Here is a 19,005-nt window from a genome sequence, read left to right on the forward strand (position 1 = left end):
CACACATTCATTCAACAAATATTTACTAGAACCAGCAATTACTTTCTTAACTGCAATGAAAGGATTGTTTAATTTTTTCCACCTTGCTTAGGAATGAGGAATAAGATACTATCTCAGATAACTGATGGATATCTACTTTGTATGCCTTTCACTAATTTAAAATTTCACAATGATAATATTGCAAATTGTTGGCAATTGCTCTAGTAGAGCGGTCCTTTTTTTCAACTTACAAACTCCACAATACATATGGGCATCTGAAATTTCTGGGTAAGAATAAAATTCAAATGAATAAATATAGTATAGTATTTTAAAGATTTTAAAAGATAACTTATTCCTTTGAAGCTTCTAGTTCTCGTGATGGGGATGGGGAAGACTGCATACAATTGGGATATATGGAAAGCAATTTTAAAGTGAAAAACATGTGTCACTACAAAATTATTTTTTAGATACATACTCCTGAGATATGAGAACAGGGTCTAAGATTCATGACGTCAATCAGTCTCTTCATTGAACTTGGTTCTCCATCCTTGGTATAAAATATATTTAAGCATCCCACCTTGGGGAAGAACAATTTCTGGAATTCAGTTAGTATTTTTGGAATTAGTCAATACTATTTTAAGGAGAAAATACCTTATAGTTTTGGCGGGATCAGTTATTGGTTTTAGACTATGTCTAAACCAAGCCAAATTCTTAGCTACAACATAGATAATCCCAGTGTCCCGGCCCACCACAAAGAACGGAATGCACAAGTGCAAAGTGAATGTGCCGAGATATGACATACCTTCAGCTTATTTTTCTGTAATATAAATATTTAAAAATTTTATCCTTGGAAAAGTACCATCCCCTCACTTGTACAATGGTGGTACTGATGACTACATTTCTGAGTTAATTAACAGGTAAACACCTAGTACAGTCACAAACACGTGTTTGAGGATCCCCTATGTTCCAGGCAGTATGCTGACCATGGAGCTAGCGCAATGGACTAGAGTCTTGACTTAAAGTCTCACCTAGTTGGGAAAGATTAAAAAACAAACATAAAAAATAAATGACATAATTTCAGCTAAGTGGTATGAAGAAGATAAAATAGGATAATGTGGTGTAATGTGATAAGCTATAACTAGATGTGGAGTTGTAGCTGAGAGGGTCAGAGAAGGAATGATGAAGACATGACATGAGCTAGAGGGTGTAGAGAATTCCAAACAGATGAAAAATCAGCACGGACACATGCTGAGCTAGAAGCAAGCTGGAGGAACAGAAAGAAGGCCACTGTGGCTGGAGAACCGTGGGCCCAAGGAAGGGTGGAGGCAAATCAGAAAGGCAGGGGGCGGGGATCACTAGATCATGTAGGACTTCTGATGTTATTCTATAGGTCATGAGAAACCACTGGAGCTAAGTTTTCAGTAGGGAAGTTAGAGCATTTTATTTCTGCTTTAATAAGGTCCCTCTGGTTGTTATACAGAGGATGGTCCGTAAAGGGGCAGGGACAACAGTGGCATGTTGAGTTAGGAAGCTGGTTAATGGGTTAAACTAGAGCTATAGCAATGAAGATACTGAGAAGTAGTCAGATTGGGGATATATTTTGGGGATAACACCAAAAGCACTTACTGATGGATTAGATGAAGATTGTGAAGGAAAGCAAAAAATCAAGAATTATGCCTAAGCTTGGTGCTCAAACAACTGGGCAGATAGGGAAGGCTTGAGTTCGGCAGAGGATTCTCAGTCAATGTTTTACGTGGTTAACTGACTATCTGTACCAAGAGCATGTGGGAGAGGTCAGGCTGGAGAATAGGTATTTGAAGATTCTGGACTAAATGACATCACTTGATTAGAAAGCATAGCCAACGAAAAGAAGAAGGCTGACAGTGAAGCCGTGGATGTTCCAATGTTTAGAGGAAGAAGAGCCAAAAAAAGAGACTGCAACCAAGGAGTTTAGCACAGGCTAAATTTAGATGAGAAATATCCTTCCTTCTACGCAGAAGAGCACTTGGCTATCTGTTGCCATGGTGATATAAATGGGTATATACTACCTGCAAGTTTTAATGGACTTTGTAAACAGATTCAATGCCTAGGGTGAGGAAGCACTTTCTAAAGAGATTCCAACTTATCTGTTATTAGCTGAATCTAAGTGTCATTTGTCTATTTAGTGAGTCATTATTTATTTAGTGAGTCAGTCTTACAGTACCTTTAGAAAGAAACTAGCTTTTCTTAAACCCGTATTTCCTATCTGCTGCCCTTTTACATTAATGTTGCCTTTTATAGGGTTGGAGACTTTTAAAATCCCTCCAAATAACTCTGCTATATTTGCTATTAGAATATCATATACATGCATAATTCTGTCCTCTTTCTCTTCTGATATTTTCAGCTACCATAAGGGTTAGGAATTTGCAAAAGGATTTGTTTCTGAGAGTCTTCAGAATCTAGACTGCATAAAATTGTTCTCTTTTAAGAAGTTGCTTGAGTTAGTGAGTTTTCCCTTGGAATGAAAGATACTTGAAACCACAATATATATGCTTCTGACTGGAGCAGGGGGAAACAAATGAAATTATTAGTAAGATTAAAGTAAGATTATACTGAAATCTTACTAATCAGAAAGATTACACTGAAGATTTTATTTCTCTCTACACTTTAGATTTGGGCTTCTGAGTTTGGTAGTATAAACTCCCACAGTTGTTAGAGCTCACTCACTCTACCTTTCTCCCTGAATTTGGAATATACTCAGTATTGATTCACTATCCTTCCATCCTTCAAATCATCTCTCCTGTTCCACTCAGTGGTCAGCTGCTGCCACTGCTTTGATTTATCCCCCTGTCTACTCTGAGGCTGGCTGCTTAATTTCTGCTTAGCAGTATAGTCTTTAAAAACCCCCCCAAATCTCAAAAGTCTCAGTATGTGTTGGGGCAGAGGGATGCGGAGTGGGAAGAGACAGTAAAGTTGTGGTTTCTGTGGAGAAAATATTTCTTTGGAGTCAAAAGACTATATTAAAAGCTGGTCTTCCACAGAATATAGGTCACATTCCTGGTAAAAGTTTAGATGCCTGTTTTTTTAAAAAACAATGCCTCTACACACCATAGTTAATATACTATAAATGATATACTTTGAATAAGGGATAATAAGGGTCTACAATTGTGCATAAATCAACTAGGTAAAACACTATAATAGCCAATCCTATAAAAAGCTACATTAATGGAGAAGGGCAGAAGAAGTAAAAATGAAAGAATCTTGGGACTCAGGTTGGAGAGCGCTTAAAGCCAGGGGAAGCTGGGGCAGAGTTCTGGAGAGACGAGGGATGCTAGCTAGGGGTGCGAGGCTGATAGCGGTGGTGGGAGTTTGTAGGGGGGTAGGGAATGAAAAGAAAGGATATAGAAAACATAGGGTCTTGAGTGCCAAGAAGAAAATAAACTGGGAAACCACAGTGGCAAGTTAAGAGCCTTGAAAGATCCACTATACTGTGAGGAGTGAACTATTTTAAGTTAAATTGCATTAGGTTAAGGCCCATCTTACAGTAAAAGATGGCATCACTGATCTATGAGGTCTTTTACACCAGAACTATGTTATTCCAACATTCGACTTTGCTTCTTTAAAGAGATTTTATTGAACAGTCCTCTCAGGTATCTTTCACAAATGTATTTTCTTTTTAAAATTATTTCCTGTTACTATGAAAAGTAGTTTGCATCAAATACCAGGAGAGATGTGTGTGTGTTTTAAAAAACATGGTCTATTCAATTAGTGCAGCTATGATATTAGATTGAAAAAAATTTCCTTCCAAGATCTTTATCATTATGGTAGAGTATTTGTTCTTTGAATTTCTTGCCTTGTTTTTGGGATCACCTTATTATGCAACATCTGCTCTGAATTTCAAATGTGATAAACAGAGTATGAGTGTCGGTGGCAGATGGCTAATGACCAGCAGCGACAGGGCATTCAAGCCTGCCTTGTTTTCTGGGAAGCGATATTTTCATGTTAATTTGCTCTGTGTCCTGCAAAGATGAGACAAATCACCTGCTCGTAATTCAGGCAAAATGGAGACCACCAGGAACTAAGAGGGGCCATGGCTTGATTCCTTTAGGAGTGAGAAGAGAAGAAGATCTGAGAGACTTTCCTCATCTGCAGTACAGGGGCCAGTCAGTCACTTTGCATTATGTCAAACTGAGAAAGATGAATCAGCCCTGGGCATCCCATACTGACATCAGAGTCACTGTTTACTGCAAGCAGATATTATTCATGAGAACAGATATTTCCCAGAGGCAGAAAACAGGTGCTATTAACAGTGTGTGTCAGTTTCTGAAGTCTGGGTTTTGTAAAATAAACCTAATAGTGTGTTTTATCTCTTACTGAGAATATTACAACCAACAGAAAACTCTGAAAAACATTCAACTGAAGATAAAATGAAATCTAATTCACAGAGAAAACGACCTACACAGACATGAACGTGGAGCTTTTCTGGCCCTCTCAAGCTCTATAGATTTCATTTATCATAAAGATACATAAATAAAAAAAATTTTATTCCAAGATTGAATCATCAAAAGAGGCCATATGGTCTTGAGCTCAAAGAACCCTGTCCTATTTTTGAGGCTGCTGTTCTTTTGTGTGACCTTTCAATGCCTCAAACTTGTGAAACTATATTGCCAATTGCATCAAACATTTTTTTTTTAATCAAACATGTTACATGCAGTTTCACGCACAGAATGTCCACAGAATAATTCTAGGTTTTCAAAGAGTTTATAAAATAGTTGAGAAGCCAGGTCATATCCTAGAAAATATTAATGTATTATACAGACAAGCCTAAATACCAAAAGAATGAGTTAGTAAAAGAGGGCATTACATTTGGAAAAGCCTGTACAAGAGAATATTTTACATAAGAGTCTCTCCCATCTATATCTTGCTGTGTACAGTTCTTTTTCTGGGCGGCAGTTACAAATGACTAAGAAAAATGGTGAGGAAATTTCTTTACAGTTCTTTCTGACCCTGTCTCCTAGAATGGCAGATGAAAGCATGAAAGAAAAAAATAAAAATCTAAGAGCGGTTCTTTTTTCTCATAAAGCTCCATGAATAAAAAAAGGTGCTATATAAGCATAGATACTCTGAATTTATCATGTATCCTAAAAGAAAAAATAACACAATCATTAAGGTGTCAATTATTGCCTCATAAATCTCAGCATGGAAACCCAGGAAGGCAATATTAAATCTCAAATGAGCCAATAAAAATTTAATAAAGATGGCACTGAACTCCTCCACAAGTAAACAGACCCAAAGATAATATTCTGAATTAGAAAGAGGAAAGCCAGATACGTCAACAATAAGCTTATGAGGGAAAATTAGAATATCTGTTGACTTCACAGGACAGTAGCCAACAGGCTGCTTTATGCGAATGTCATTGTCAACCAAGAATGGATGCAACTTAAGGATATCAAGAAAAGAGGTTAAATAATGTGATGAAACTCCAAGATGAAGTATGAAGGTGACTTCTATGTATGCTTATTTTGTTTTTAGAATAAGGTATATTTAATCTTGTTGGAAAGAATCACCTATGATTTTATTTTATTCTCAACTTCTCAGTGAAAATGTTCAGTTCAGGCCTATACTCTTAACGTATTTTATTAAAGTCCCACATGAGCACCATGCAATAATTAGTTTCCCCGATGAGTTCACTCAACTATCAACCTTTATGAGTACTTATGGCTTTATGGTGTGGTTTAATGTCTTTTTTATTTTTTGAAAACAAATGGCATTTAAATGCCCTTCAAAAATTGGTAGGTGATATAAGTAAGCTGGAAAAGTAAGACCATCATGGGCTCTTTTCTAACAAACATGTTGATGAAATGATAAGTAAAATGATGTTACCCATATGATATCTAGTAAGACACCATGGAGCATCCTAGTTTTATTCAAGTACTGCCCAATTAGTGCAATTTATGTCCTGAATGTGCATTAGAATATCCTGAATTTCAGTGGCCTGTTAACAGGTAAACAGTGCCACAGAAAACACAGCACTGGGTAGAGGAAAGTGGGTAGAGGAAAATCCCCTGAGCTTAAATGATCTTAGATGAGGTCTTGTTTTGATTTTCTGTTTTATATATATTTCATGTTAAAATATCTGGCTGGGCATGGTAGCTCACACCTGTAATCCCAGCACTTTGGGAGGCCAAGAAGTGGGCAGATCACGGGGTCAGTAGTTTGAGACTAGCCTGACCAACATGGTGAAACCCCAACTCTACTAAAAATACAAAAATTAGCCAGGTGTGGTGGTGCACGCCTGTAATTCTAGCTACTCAGGAGGCTGAGGCAGGAGAACCACTTGAACCCGGGAGGCAGAGGTTGCAGTGAGTTGAGATCACACCACTGCACTCCAGCCTGGCGACAGAGCAAGACTCCGTCTCAAATAAATAAATAAACACAAAATATCTTACGTATAATTATTTAACAACATAATTTGTTCTAATCTATGCAAGACAATGTCAATATTAATATCTATGATTTGGATCCTTTGAAAAGTAATTTAAATTTAAGTATTTAAAGAACAGTTTGGCACAATATAGATCACGCTTACTTATATATTAGTCTGTTCTTTACTTGAAAATACCCCTAAACTACTTAAATAACCATACAGAACATGTACCACATGCTTGTGTTTGCATTTTATCTCTTCTCCTATACTTTAACGGTCCTTCAGGGCAGGTCCTCTCTTTCTCACGCCTAATTCAATTTTGTGTCCCTGAACTGCCTAGCACAGAACCCTCCATGCAGAGTGAATATTCAATACATATCTGTACAAGTATAGTCAGAGAAGCTCTTATTACAACACAGCATTCTATATAAAGAATCAATTTCTGTGTTCCCAATAGGTTGTTCATAATAACAATATTTGCTTGATCTAGTTATTAAGACTTCCCATAAATGAGCCTATATAACAACAAAATATTTCTGTTCTCTGGTTGTGTGCTTTAAAATTTCAATTAACCAGAATTCAGATTCTCCCACTTAGCAGCTGTTTATTCTGCATTCCAATTCTTAAAAGCAAGTCAATCACAGAAAAAAAAGATACAAGTGTTGATTAAAAATAATTTTATATCAGTTATACATTCAGCCTAAAACTATCCATTTAATGGTTTTATTATGCTTTTAAATGATTATTCAAGTTTTCAACAATGACTTTAAAGCATCACAAACACTCAAATTATTTTTTTTTAAATTATATATTTAATAAGGAAAGAAAGTAGGTTAGTATAGTTCAGAATTTTTTTAAAAAATTAAAAATGAAGATAAAAGAGTCTTCTAATTAGCTTTTAAGTTAGCAAAAAATGCTCAATTAACCACTAACAGATAAGTTAACTGCCTGAAATATTTCATTTGACTATGGCTTATTTTACTATGAAAACATCAATACATCATTAGCCACAAACCTTCAATAACTACAGGCCCTTGCCCCCAACTCCACCTCTTATCTGCCAATTTGGATCAAGGGGTGTTGATGCTAATGGCTGAAGAAATTTAACAGCCTCCAGGACAATCTCCTGTTCAACACGGAATGAAGTGACATTCCCTTTCCTGGAGATAGACAAAAAGCTCAGAAAAAAACATTTAATTTTTAATGTCACCTTGTTCAAGAGCTTCGGGCAACAATCACCTCCTTCTAGCAAGCCTCCAGCTCCATCCTGGCTCAGCAACTGCCCCCCGCCCCCGTCTTCTCCTCCCCTTTCTTACTTTGGTGACCACCATTCTGCCTGTTCCTTTTTCTATCCTGCTTGCCCCTCCACCCTCACCCTTGAGATCCCCCCATTCCACTTAATTTCTACTCACACCTGATCAAACTTGAGTCTAGTGAACCACTCTGGCTTATCAACATTTTAACTGCACAGATGCCTTTGCAAATGATTCCTCCAATATCCTAAGAGAATTTAATGTAATGCTCAAAAGATCTATGCAGGTGGTAATGTAAGATATAAAATACATGGTTGCCTCATCTGTCTGTTTAAAAAAAAAGATACTCCCCAAATAACTTTGAACTTAGAAATGTATCAGAAAACATCAACTATTATTTTGATAGTCTATATTTAAAGCCTTTGAAAGTCATTTTAAAAATAATTTTGAAAATACTTATATCTAAATAAAGTATGACAATGTGTCTTATTTACTTAGTACCTATGTGTATAAATCATTGTGTAAGATACTGTCAGGACATGAGGATGATTGAATACATGAGATCTGTACCTTAAAAAATCCCAATTAAAGGTAGAAAACAAGATAAAAAGGTAGAGATATGTAGAACAAGTGTTATAAGGCACATGAGATTACATCCAGCTATAAGAGTTGATCAAACGGCATTTGAGATGGCACTTGAAAAATTTAGGTAGATAGCTTGGTGAGAAGGAGCAAAAGAAATGGCATGAGAAGGAAGGCCACCAAGGTGGAAAAATCACAGATTATACTAAGAGAATGGTGAGCAGTCCAATTTGGCTAGAAAACTGTATAAGAAAAAAGACTATGCCCCACTCTGCATGCCAAACACGGGGTTTCTGACAAACTCATAAAAGAGAACTAAAACTTCAGGGGTAGAATAGAATGCCAGAGGAAAGAGGGGTGCAGAGATAGAAGATGGTCAAGAACAGGTAACTATCAGGCATACCTACATTTAGAGGGCCTTAATGTCCTTGAAACTGCTCAGGAAAAAATGGGACTATTGTTAAGCACCAGATTCTTTAATGAGAGCCACATGGGAAAAAAACAGAATATTAATCTAAAACAAAAGGAATAAATCATTCAATATGTCAAATTCTAAGTATCAGTGTGTGAGAATGTCATTTAGCTATCACTAAAGACATTTCTTACCCTGTTGAGAAGATAAACTATTTTTCGTTATTAACTTGTATCTAGAATGATGGTGAATTCCGTAACTCATTTCAAAACAATGAATGATAAGGCAGGAGTCTGTTTAGCTAAGCTACCTAATTCACATAGACAAAAAGGTTTTCATGAAGACCCGCACATGACGTGCATAAATCTAAAAGATCTACCAAATTCAGTTAAGCAGAATGCAAATAACAACAAAAACTATATCAGTAGCATTTTCCATTAGACTTAAAGGTAGGAAGAACTTCTAGTCAATACACTGCATCTAGTTTACTGACATCTAAGGGTAGAAAGCATGGCTCAATCATCTTCAAATCCCAGGAGTTTGGCATAGTATCTGGTTACTTAGGCTTCCCTATAAACGTTTTATGAATAAGAAAAATTAAGAAAGAAGGAGGGCCTAATAAGTAGTATTTCAGATTCACACAGCATTGGCTGTGTTGTCATAAAACACAATGTGCTCATGAATAATGCTCAAATTATGTCCTCCATAGATAATTAACCATCAGAGAAAGACTGGGCTACACTTACTAAACTATGTTTTCTAAGGTCTGACAATGTACAAATAGATATTTTAAAATAATTTTAATATGCATTAGAACTAAAAGTTTTTCTTTCCACTTAATTCTAAAATTAACTAACTAGAATACATATGTCCATATTTTGAACATCTCACTTAGTTGATGAACTGGAATATATCCCAATCTTTGAAGATTTTCTTTGATTTTTTAAACTATATACCGAATTCTAGAAGTCATAATTCTGGAAATTTTCATAAGGAATGAAAGCCACTGCTTAACATACTATAATAGTCGAATGCCTGATAAGACATGAAGATGATTCTTGATACCTTTATGGTTTCAGTGGGCACTCCAGGCTCTGGAACTTTATCCAAGTAAGTGGTCAAGTCTTGATCAACATGTTCAAACACTAAAGTTAGTTTGGTTTCTCTGTCTGTTCGTGACACTGTGCACACATCAAACAACCTAGAAGAAAAAACAAAGAGGTTAAGTAGGTGGCAATAAGCAAAGAAGTAACCTGTATGTTTTATACATATTGCTCAATTTGGTCTCACAATAGAAAAAAAAAAAAAAGGCCAGTGTTGATCATTTCTTGTGATCATACGTAAAAATATCAAATGAGATCTGATACTTTAATAAAAATATGAAGTTTAGGAGAGGGGAACTCAGAGCGTGTGGTTAAGCACGAGAAGATCTATAGTAACAATGAGAAAGCAACGTGATTGGAGCACAAGAACGCTTGGAGAGTTTCCTTAGTTAGGACCTTAGATAGAACTTGCCAATGGGGATAATTTCAAAAACTTGATGGCTAGGCAAAATATGTTTCTTCTTAGCTCATAGTTTGAGAATTATTAGAGATAGATTGAGCATGCTTTGGAGATGCTGAAGGCTGTAATCAAGATTTTCCTGGAATTTAAGGTGTCACAACCACATCTGTGAAAACAAATATGATGGAATATGGAGAAATTTTTAGTTTATTTCTAAGACAGCCCTCATCCTGCTGAGTCAAATCATTCCCTGGAAAGGGCACACATTCTTAGTTTTTAAAATTCCAAAGCCATGTTAATCAACATTGTGAAATTTAAACATTTTCTTTTTCGGGGGTAGGCGGACCTGTATTGGCAAACTATATTGCCCTTAAATAATAAAGAAACAGATTAACAAATGTTTTGGATGGGTGAAACATTTTGGATGGGTGAAACATTTGGATGGGTGAAACTGGATTCAGTTTCTTCCATAAAAATCTTAAAATAAGTTGAAATTTAAGTTCTAAAATCTAAGCCTTCAGGAGCTGAAAGAATATTCAAGCCAAAGGACAAAATTTCCTTTAGTTTCAACCAAGGTACACTATTTAGCACAACAGATTCTCAACAAATGTTTGAAGAATTAAACTACCCATAAACAAGCTGTAGGTACATTTCTTAACAAGAATGTAATATAAATACTAAGAAAAAGCTAATAAAATACTATTCATATTACTTTCTTTAATTTTTTAAAAAAATTGAATAAATGCCTTCTTCAAAGAGACTAACTATAAATGTGCATAGAGTCCAATAACTAAGGCATAGGGTTGACTATCAATTATCCTGCTTACATATTACCTCCCTTAATTTTTTAAAATTATATTTTAAGTTCTGGGATACATGTGCAGAATGGTTTGTTACACAGGTATACATGTGCTATGGTGGTTTGCTGCACCCTTCAACCGTCATCTACATTAGGTATTTCTCCTAATGCTATCCCTCCCCTAACCGCACCCCCCCCACCGCCCCCAACAGGCCCTGGTGTGTGATGTTCCCCTCCCTATGTCCATGTGTTCTCATTGTTCAACTCTCACTTATGAGTGAGAACATGTGGTGTTTGGTTTTCTGTTCCTGTGTTGATTTGCTACAATGATGGCTTCTAGCTTCACCCATGTCCCTGCAAAGGGCATGAACTCACATCCTTTTTTATGGCTGCATAGTATTCCATGACGTATATGTGCCACATTTTCTTTATCCAGTCTATCACTGATAGGCATTTGGGTTGGTTCCAAGTCTTTGCTATTGTGAACAGTGCTGCAATAAACATATGTGCGCATGTGTCTTTATAGTAGAATGATTTATAATCCTTTGGGTATATACTCAGTAACGGGATCGCTAGATCAAATGGTATTTCTGGTTCTAGATCCTTGAGGAATTGCCACACTGTCTTCCACAATGGTTGAACTAATTTACACTCCCACCAACAGTGTAAAAGCATTCCTGTTTCTCCACATCCTCTCCAGCATCTGTTGTTTTCTGCCTTTTTAATGATTGCCATTCAAACTGGCATGAGATGGTATCTCATTGTGGTTTCGACTTGCATTTCTCTAATGACCAGTGATGATGAGCTCTTTTTATATATGTTTGTTGGCCGCATAAATGTCTTCTTTTGAGAAGTGTCTGTTCATATCCTTCACCCACTTTTTGATGGGGTTGTTTTTTTCTTGTAAATTTGTTTTAAGTTCCCTGTAGATTCTGGATATTAGCCCTCTGTCAGATGGACAGATTGCAAAAATGTTCTCCCATTCTGTAGGTTGCCTGTTCACTGATGATAGTTTCTTCTGCTGTGCAGAAGCTCTTTAGTTTAATTAGATCCCATTTGTCAATTTTGGCTTTTGTTGCCATTGCTTTTGTTGTTTTAATCTTTGCCCATGCTTCTATCCTGAATGGTATTGCCTAGGTATTCTTCTAGGGTTTTTACGGTTTTAGGTCTTAAGTTTAAGTCTTTAATCCACCTTGAATTAATTTTTGTATAAGGTGTAAGGAAGGGGTTCAGTTTGAGTTTTCTGCATATGGCTACCCAGTTTTCCCAACATCATTTATTAAATAGGGTATCATTTCCCCATTGCTTGTTTTTGTCAGGTGTGTCAAAGATTAGACAGTTGTAGATATGTGGCATTCTTTCTTGCTTTTATTTTTTGGTGATGGAGTTTCACTCCTGTTGCCCAGGCTGGAGCACAATGGCACCATCTTGGCTCACCACAACCTCTGCCTGCCAGGTTGAAGTGATTCTCCTGCCTCACCTGAGTACTACTCGCACCCAAGTGGCTGGGATTGCAGGCATGGGCCACCATGCCCAGCTAATTTTGTATTTTTAGTAGAGACAGGGTTGTTCCATGTTGTTCAGACTGGTCTCGGAACTCCCAACCTCAGGTGATCTGCCCACCTCAGCCTCCTAAAGTGTTGGGATTACAGGTGTGAGCCACCATGCCCGGCCACGTGGCATTATTTCTGAGGCTTCTGTTTTGTTCCATTGGTCTATATATTTGTTTTGGTACCAGTACCATGCTGTTTTGGTTACTGTAGCCTTGTAGTCTAGTTTGAAGTCAGGTAGCATGATGCCTCCAGCTTTGTTTTTTTTGCTTAGGATTGTCCTGGCTATATGGGCTCTTTTTTGGTTCCTTATGAAATTTAAAGTAGTTTTTTCTAATTCTGTGAAGAAAGTCAATGGCGGCTTGATGGGGATTGCACTGAATGTATAAATTACTTTAGGAAGTATGGCCATTTTCACAATATTGATTCTTTGTGTCCACGAGCATGGAATGTTTTTCCGTTTGTTTGTGTCCTCTCATTTCCTTTAGCACTGGTTTGTAGTTTTCCTTAAAGAGGTCCTTCACATCCCTTGTTGGTTGTAGTCCTAGGACCTCTGCTAAACTTTTAATGCCTTGCTGGTTCACCATGTCATCCTACTGCATTTCTGGGCTTTATGGACCCCACATTTGGTATTTCTCTGTGAATCTGTAGTAAATTTTAAGGGAAACTAAAAACAAACAAATAAACAACAACAAAAAACACCAAAAAAACCCCCACTACTGTAATTAGGTTAAATCTGGCAGGTCAAAAAACAGAACACCAACAACTACACACACTTCATAGCCAGATCCACACTTCTTTTTAATGATGGGCAGTTTGGGGTGAGTCATACAACTCCATTGAAGTTAACCAGAATCCACTGAAATTTTTTCCTCACATTTATCTACTTCCAACATTCTGGTTTTTAAGTTTTAATATCCATTCCTAGACTTAGTATTTTCCCCTAATGTTACTTATTCTGGAAAATTATTCCAATAAAGTAAAAACTCCTAACAGATTTATTAAAGATAGTACCATAAATCATAATAAGTTCCACACTCTAAAAATACGATTGCTATCATGCATGGATTTAATATGTGGGAAATTTATCAAAACAGTTCTTTTGGCTTGAAAATTCAAGATAACTACAATTCTTCACAGGCTTTTTAAAGCCAGTTTATTGCTATTAAATCCACATACTTGGACTACTTCACTCTTTTCTTCCTATTGAAGAAGAAAATGGAGTTCCACAATCCCCAACTTTCTTTATATATGCTCCTTGTATTTTTGTAATAAAATAAAAGGGCAGTGAACCAAAAATGGCATGTCCCTAAAGTCAAATACAAACACAGAGCTGTTTCATACTATGACCATTTCAGTTGTGTTTCTGAAACATTACTTTATAAATATTTCGCATTATAATTAATACATTTAGTGAAAAAATTACATTGTTTACCACTACCTGGAATTAATAGTAATTTAGTAACTCCAGTTCTTACTGCATTTATAGTTTATCATATACATAAACGATATTATAGTAATTTCCACAAGAAAAAAAATTCTGATGGGGGCATAACTGGAGAATAAAGTGATCCTAAAACACTGCTGAAACAAAAAGTCATCTGCCCCCTAGACCGTTGTCTTAGAAGTTACCTAACAACCCTGGCAGTATGCCCTGTTGCTTCATCTCACTGAAACCGTTTTCAAGCACTCTTTGCATGACACAATTTAAAAATAACACCTAACCCACGCAAGTTGCTTTCCTCAGAGTTATACTGCTCTCTTCAAAATATTAAGACTCATTGATGCCACCTGCAGCAACTGGACTCCAGGCCTCAGTTTCAGTGGATGCTCAAGATAGGAAAGGTGAGCTCACTGAAGCCACTATTAATTGTCCTAAATAATAAACCTTAGCGAAAAAGCACTCATTTCAATCGGCAGTTTTTAAAACATGAAATTTTAAAGAGATGTGTAACAGTCCATAGAGCAGAACATTTTCATGTAAATTTTAATGTATATACTTACATACTCTTAAAAAACGGTATTAGGTAGAAGTGACTCCTCCAGGTTCAAGGAAATAATCCTTTTTAATTTTTAAGGTGCCATTATTACTAACTTCATTTGGGAAATGGAGCATATTAGAGATTCCTCAAGACATTCACAAATGGCATTAAGGGACATCAAAGTCCTAAGGGTGCCTGTATGATACTCTTTTTTAGCTCCAGTGCTGGCAAGCCATCATCCACATCTTACAGACCCAGTACTCCATGGAAGACATCTGGGGAAATACTGCTCTTCACTAAACCATGAAATTTTGTCTGACTTAAATTATGTCTGATTAATGGTTAGCAAACATTATTGTAGTAAAAATTAACAGTTACATTAGTCACAATGGGTAGGAAATGCATTTTGAATCAACGGTTGTAAACATTAATCTTAGAAATGTTAGAATACAATATTTATGATGCTTTTTTGTCTATGATTCCCTCTGGAATTGCCCCAAATCAAATAATAGTCACTTTCGTTGGCAATACAGAGAAAACAGAAACTTTATTTTTACTTATTTATTTATTTTTTTAAGATGGAGTCTCACTCTGTCGCCCAGGCTGGAGTGCAGTGGTGCAATCTCGGCTCACTGTAACCTCCTGGGTTCAAGCGATTCTCCTACCTCAGCCTCCCGAGTAGCTGGGACTACAGGCACGTGCCACCATGCCTGGCTAAATTTTTATATTTTTAGTAAGGATGGGTTTCACCATGTTGGCCAGGCTGGCCTCGAACTCCTGACCTCAAGTGATCCGCCTGCCTCGGCCTCCCAAAGTGCTGGGATTACAAGCATGAGCCATTGTGCCTGGCCAGAAACTTTAATATAACAAATGAGTTTCATATAAAACAACTGAGCTAAACATGAATTAAAATCCCTGGTATTTGGCTAGAGGTAAACAATCTGTAATATATTTATATAAATCAATAAGGAATGTGGCTAGGCTACCTAGAACTCCTATACTTGTAAAACAAAAAAGTCAGACAGGTCTGAACATTTGAATGTAAAAACTGGAAAACAGACTGGACGCGGTGGCTGATGCCTGTAATCCTAGCACTTTGGGAGGCCGAGGCAGGCAGATCATGAGGTCAGGAGATCGAGACCATCCTGGCTAACATGGTGAAACCCCGTCTCTATTAAAAATACAAAAAAATTAGCTGGGCGTGGTGCGGGCACCTGTAGTGCAGGAGAATGGCATGAACCCGGGAGGTGGAGCTGGCAGTGAGCCGAGATTGTGCCACTGCACTCCAGCCTGGGTGACAGAGCGAGACTCCGTCTCCAAAAAAAAAAACTGGAAAATAACTTCAACTGCATGATTCCTTACACTGACCAACATTTTAAGACTTTCTAAATCCCCCTTTTTTTTTGCTAGATGATCTGTAACCTGACAAAAATACCATTTCAAGAATTACATGACAGCAGTTCCATAAGAAAAATGTAATCACAAAGTACTGAATATGAACAAAATATCTCAGATGACTTTTAAAGGAAAGGAAAATTACCATTAAATATTTGTCCATTAGAGCTTAGCATAATGTGATCCAAGTGAATGTTCAAAAAGTAAAAGTGCAAACTGGTTATCAGCATTAACTAAGGCTATGCATTCAGTTTAGCTGCGCAAAATGCAATCCAAAAAAGGCAGAGAGGTCGTTATCATTTCACAATTAAGTTGGCCAAGCCCCTAACTCTCCCACAAAGTAAGTTCTCTTGCTGTCTCTATTGTCCTGACCCGCCAGCTGCAGGGCAGAGAACAAGGCTTGCAGTCCAGCACAGCACTCAGCTTTCCAGCTGTCCTAGTGATGTAATTATCTAATAACAAAATATCTCTGTGAATTAACTCTGCATCCTACCCATTGTAATTCTTAATGACTACTTCCTGTTCATGTTCTCAATTTAACTTGCTCTTCTGGAACTATTGCATAGGCAAGTTGCCTTCATCTAATGGATGGGATTACATCCAATAGGTTTGGGATTTCCAAAGATTACAATTTACAAAGGTCTCCCAAACAACATGCTTTGTAAACACAAGCTCTGCCTTTCTATTGTGGTTACAATAAAAGGGAAATCTGTATTATTTGCTGTGATTAAACTGACCCGTTCACAGGAAGTTCTATGAGGATTTTTTTCCGGTCACTTTTTTTCCCCCCATTCCCTTGAATGTTTGGACATCAAATAGTTCAAGAGCTGAGAGATGTCTGGCACAGCTACCTAAGGGCCACAACAAAATTTTATTTGAACTAGAGCCAGTATTTGGAATCGAGAAGAATTATTTTAAATATCTAATCTCCTCCTCTTAAGTGCATGAAGCATATTGTGGCTATGGCTTGTATGCACCAAATTTACTTTCCCACATCTCACTAGCCCTACACTACTGGATACGGGCCACTGTATTCTCTGTTTTGCTCATTAAATATGGACTCTGTGTGCACTTATTCTCAACCAGCACTGAATGGTATAGCTCCAGGAGTATTTGCCACCAACAATAATGTGCATGCTGCTAGAAGCAAATTGCAATTTCAGCAGCACCCATAAACATTTACCAGCATCTACCATGTGCAGGCGCTATACTCAGTTTTACAGTTTCCAATAGATATGACAGGTATTGTTTTTAAAAGCTTTACTATCTACTTGTGGGAAAGAAGACTTAGAAGTAAAAATGCAGGTAATGATATATGGCTATGTATTCGTACCAAATAAATTCTATAAACACTGTGTATAACTTTATATATCATATCAAAGTAAATTCATTCTACATCCTATTAAGTAAACCACAGATGGTCTCTGCCTTTCCATCCATTTACCTCTCCTGGAAGCCCACCCTTATTTTCTGTTGAGGAACTACTCCTGTCCTAGAATCTGGCAATCTTGTTTTAATAGCAGGGGCCCAGGGATGGCATGTGAATAAGCCTGGATTGAGCGACGATGAATGATTCAGAGGTGGGCAGGAGCATGAGAATCAGTCCCAGAAATTTTGCTAAGACTTCTGGGAGAGTAAAACTCTCTTTTACTGGGATTATCAAACTGGCAAAATCTCAGCCTGCAGCTACTGATGGCTGTCTTTGCCACCATTTTAGTGAACCTACTATGGGATGCAGAAGACGGCCAGAACAAGGGACAGTGGGCAAGAGATTCTGGAAGACATTATTTACACACCTGGACCCACTGTGTTTGATCTACCCCTGGATTTATTAATTATGTGAGTCACTAAAGTCAGTGTTTTGCTTATCCAGCTTGAGTTAGGTTTTTATTACTTGCAACAAAAAATTGTCCAAAGACATCTATAAATATTTTGAAATGATTAAATGAATTAAAAACATCAATATCTGGCCTCAAATACGTCTTACAGAGTAAACACAATGAGGGAAGCTCAAGCACAAAAGAAGTAGCAGTGTCCTCAAAGTGACTGTCCCAGTTCTCTGACTTGGCTGGGAGTCTATTCACCTTAAATGGCTCCTCCATTCGCATGTCCACTGGGCAAAAGTAGCCGACTGCAGAGAACCAGATTAATTCATCCTTCCCAAGGAGCCAGGCAGCTTCCTCTCAGACCCTACTTGAGGTTCCTGGTCTGACCACAGAGACAATGGATGGAGAAAAGCACAGAAGGAAGAAGACAGACAGACAGACAAGTTTATCATAAACAGGAATATAAAACCTAGAGTAGAAAAGAACTCAATGGTAAGAGGAAGCAAGGAGGAAAAAAGAAGAACTTAAAAATAATACAAAGATACAGGGTTCAATTAATTTAAAGGTTGAATACAGTGTGTAGAGGTGTGTTCTCCTGAAGTCTTCAATTAAACAACCCCTTTCCCACTAGCTGTTGCTGAAAAGTGGAAAAGGACAGGGATGTCAAACCAACTCAAGAGCAGAGAAATCCTTTGTATTTAACTGTTAAGTTTATGGCTGCTATTATCTGACATGGGAAGGCAAAGTCAACATCACTTATTTATTAAATCATTTTATTCCTATAGCCTTTAAGAGAGTATTCATAAGAAAATTTCATCATTTATCTTCTTTCCATCTTTAGAGTTGCTGTTAATTTAGTTTCACCTTCTATCTATACAGACCTGGCACTGTGGCTCTATGAGTTAATATCTTCTGAATCTGTTAACCAAAAAATATTTTACACGTGGAAAGGGAATCCCCTAAACTGGGCAAGTTTACAAGATGTGATTCTTGCACTACAGTAAATTTTGAAAATAGAGCAAACAGTGAAACTATGTATATGGAAACACATTCCTACCACACGATCAGCAACAGAACTGATGTACTATCGCTGGGCCTGAAACAAGCTATTTAGGATGGCTTAATGGGTATATGGGATGCCTATGTACAGCTCTCCTCATTCAAGATGAATTCCTGAACTGGACATTAAATAATAGAATTCAAACTTCTTCCAGAGTCCTACAGCAAGCACTACAGGCACTTCTACATCATCAAACACAATTCTTCAAATTGCTAATGCATTTCATCTGAATGAAAGGCAGAGCGAAGAGTAAGGCTG

At 37.2% G+C, this 19,005-nt stretch overlaps 1 protein-coding gene across 5 annotated transcripts in view; it reads right to left on the reverse strand.

The window, feature by feature from the left end:
- The window catches only part of CDK6 (cyclin dependent kinase 6), a 241,400-nt gene that overhangs the window by 170,881 nt on the left and 51,514 nt on the right, over positions 1–19,005 (reverse strand). For all 5 annotated transcript variants that reach the window (XM_033194393.1, XM_033194398.1, XM_033194395.1 and 2 more), the window contains one exon: positions 9,698–9,833. In XM_033194393.1, the coding sequence (XP_033050284.1) occupies positions 9,698–9,833 (136 nt within the window). The remainder of the gene's footprint in view (positions 1–9,697; positions 9,834–19,005) is intronic.

This window comes from Trachypithecus francoisi, unplaced genomic scaffold (genome assembly GCF_009764315.1).
Source record: "Trachypithecus francoisi isolate TF-2019V2 unplaced genomic scaffold, Tfra_2.0 Lachesis_group4, whole genome shotgun sequence".
NCBI classification, from domain to species: Eukaryota; Metazoa; Chordata; class Mammalia; order Primates; family Cercopithecidae; genus Trachypithecus; species Trachypithecus francoisi.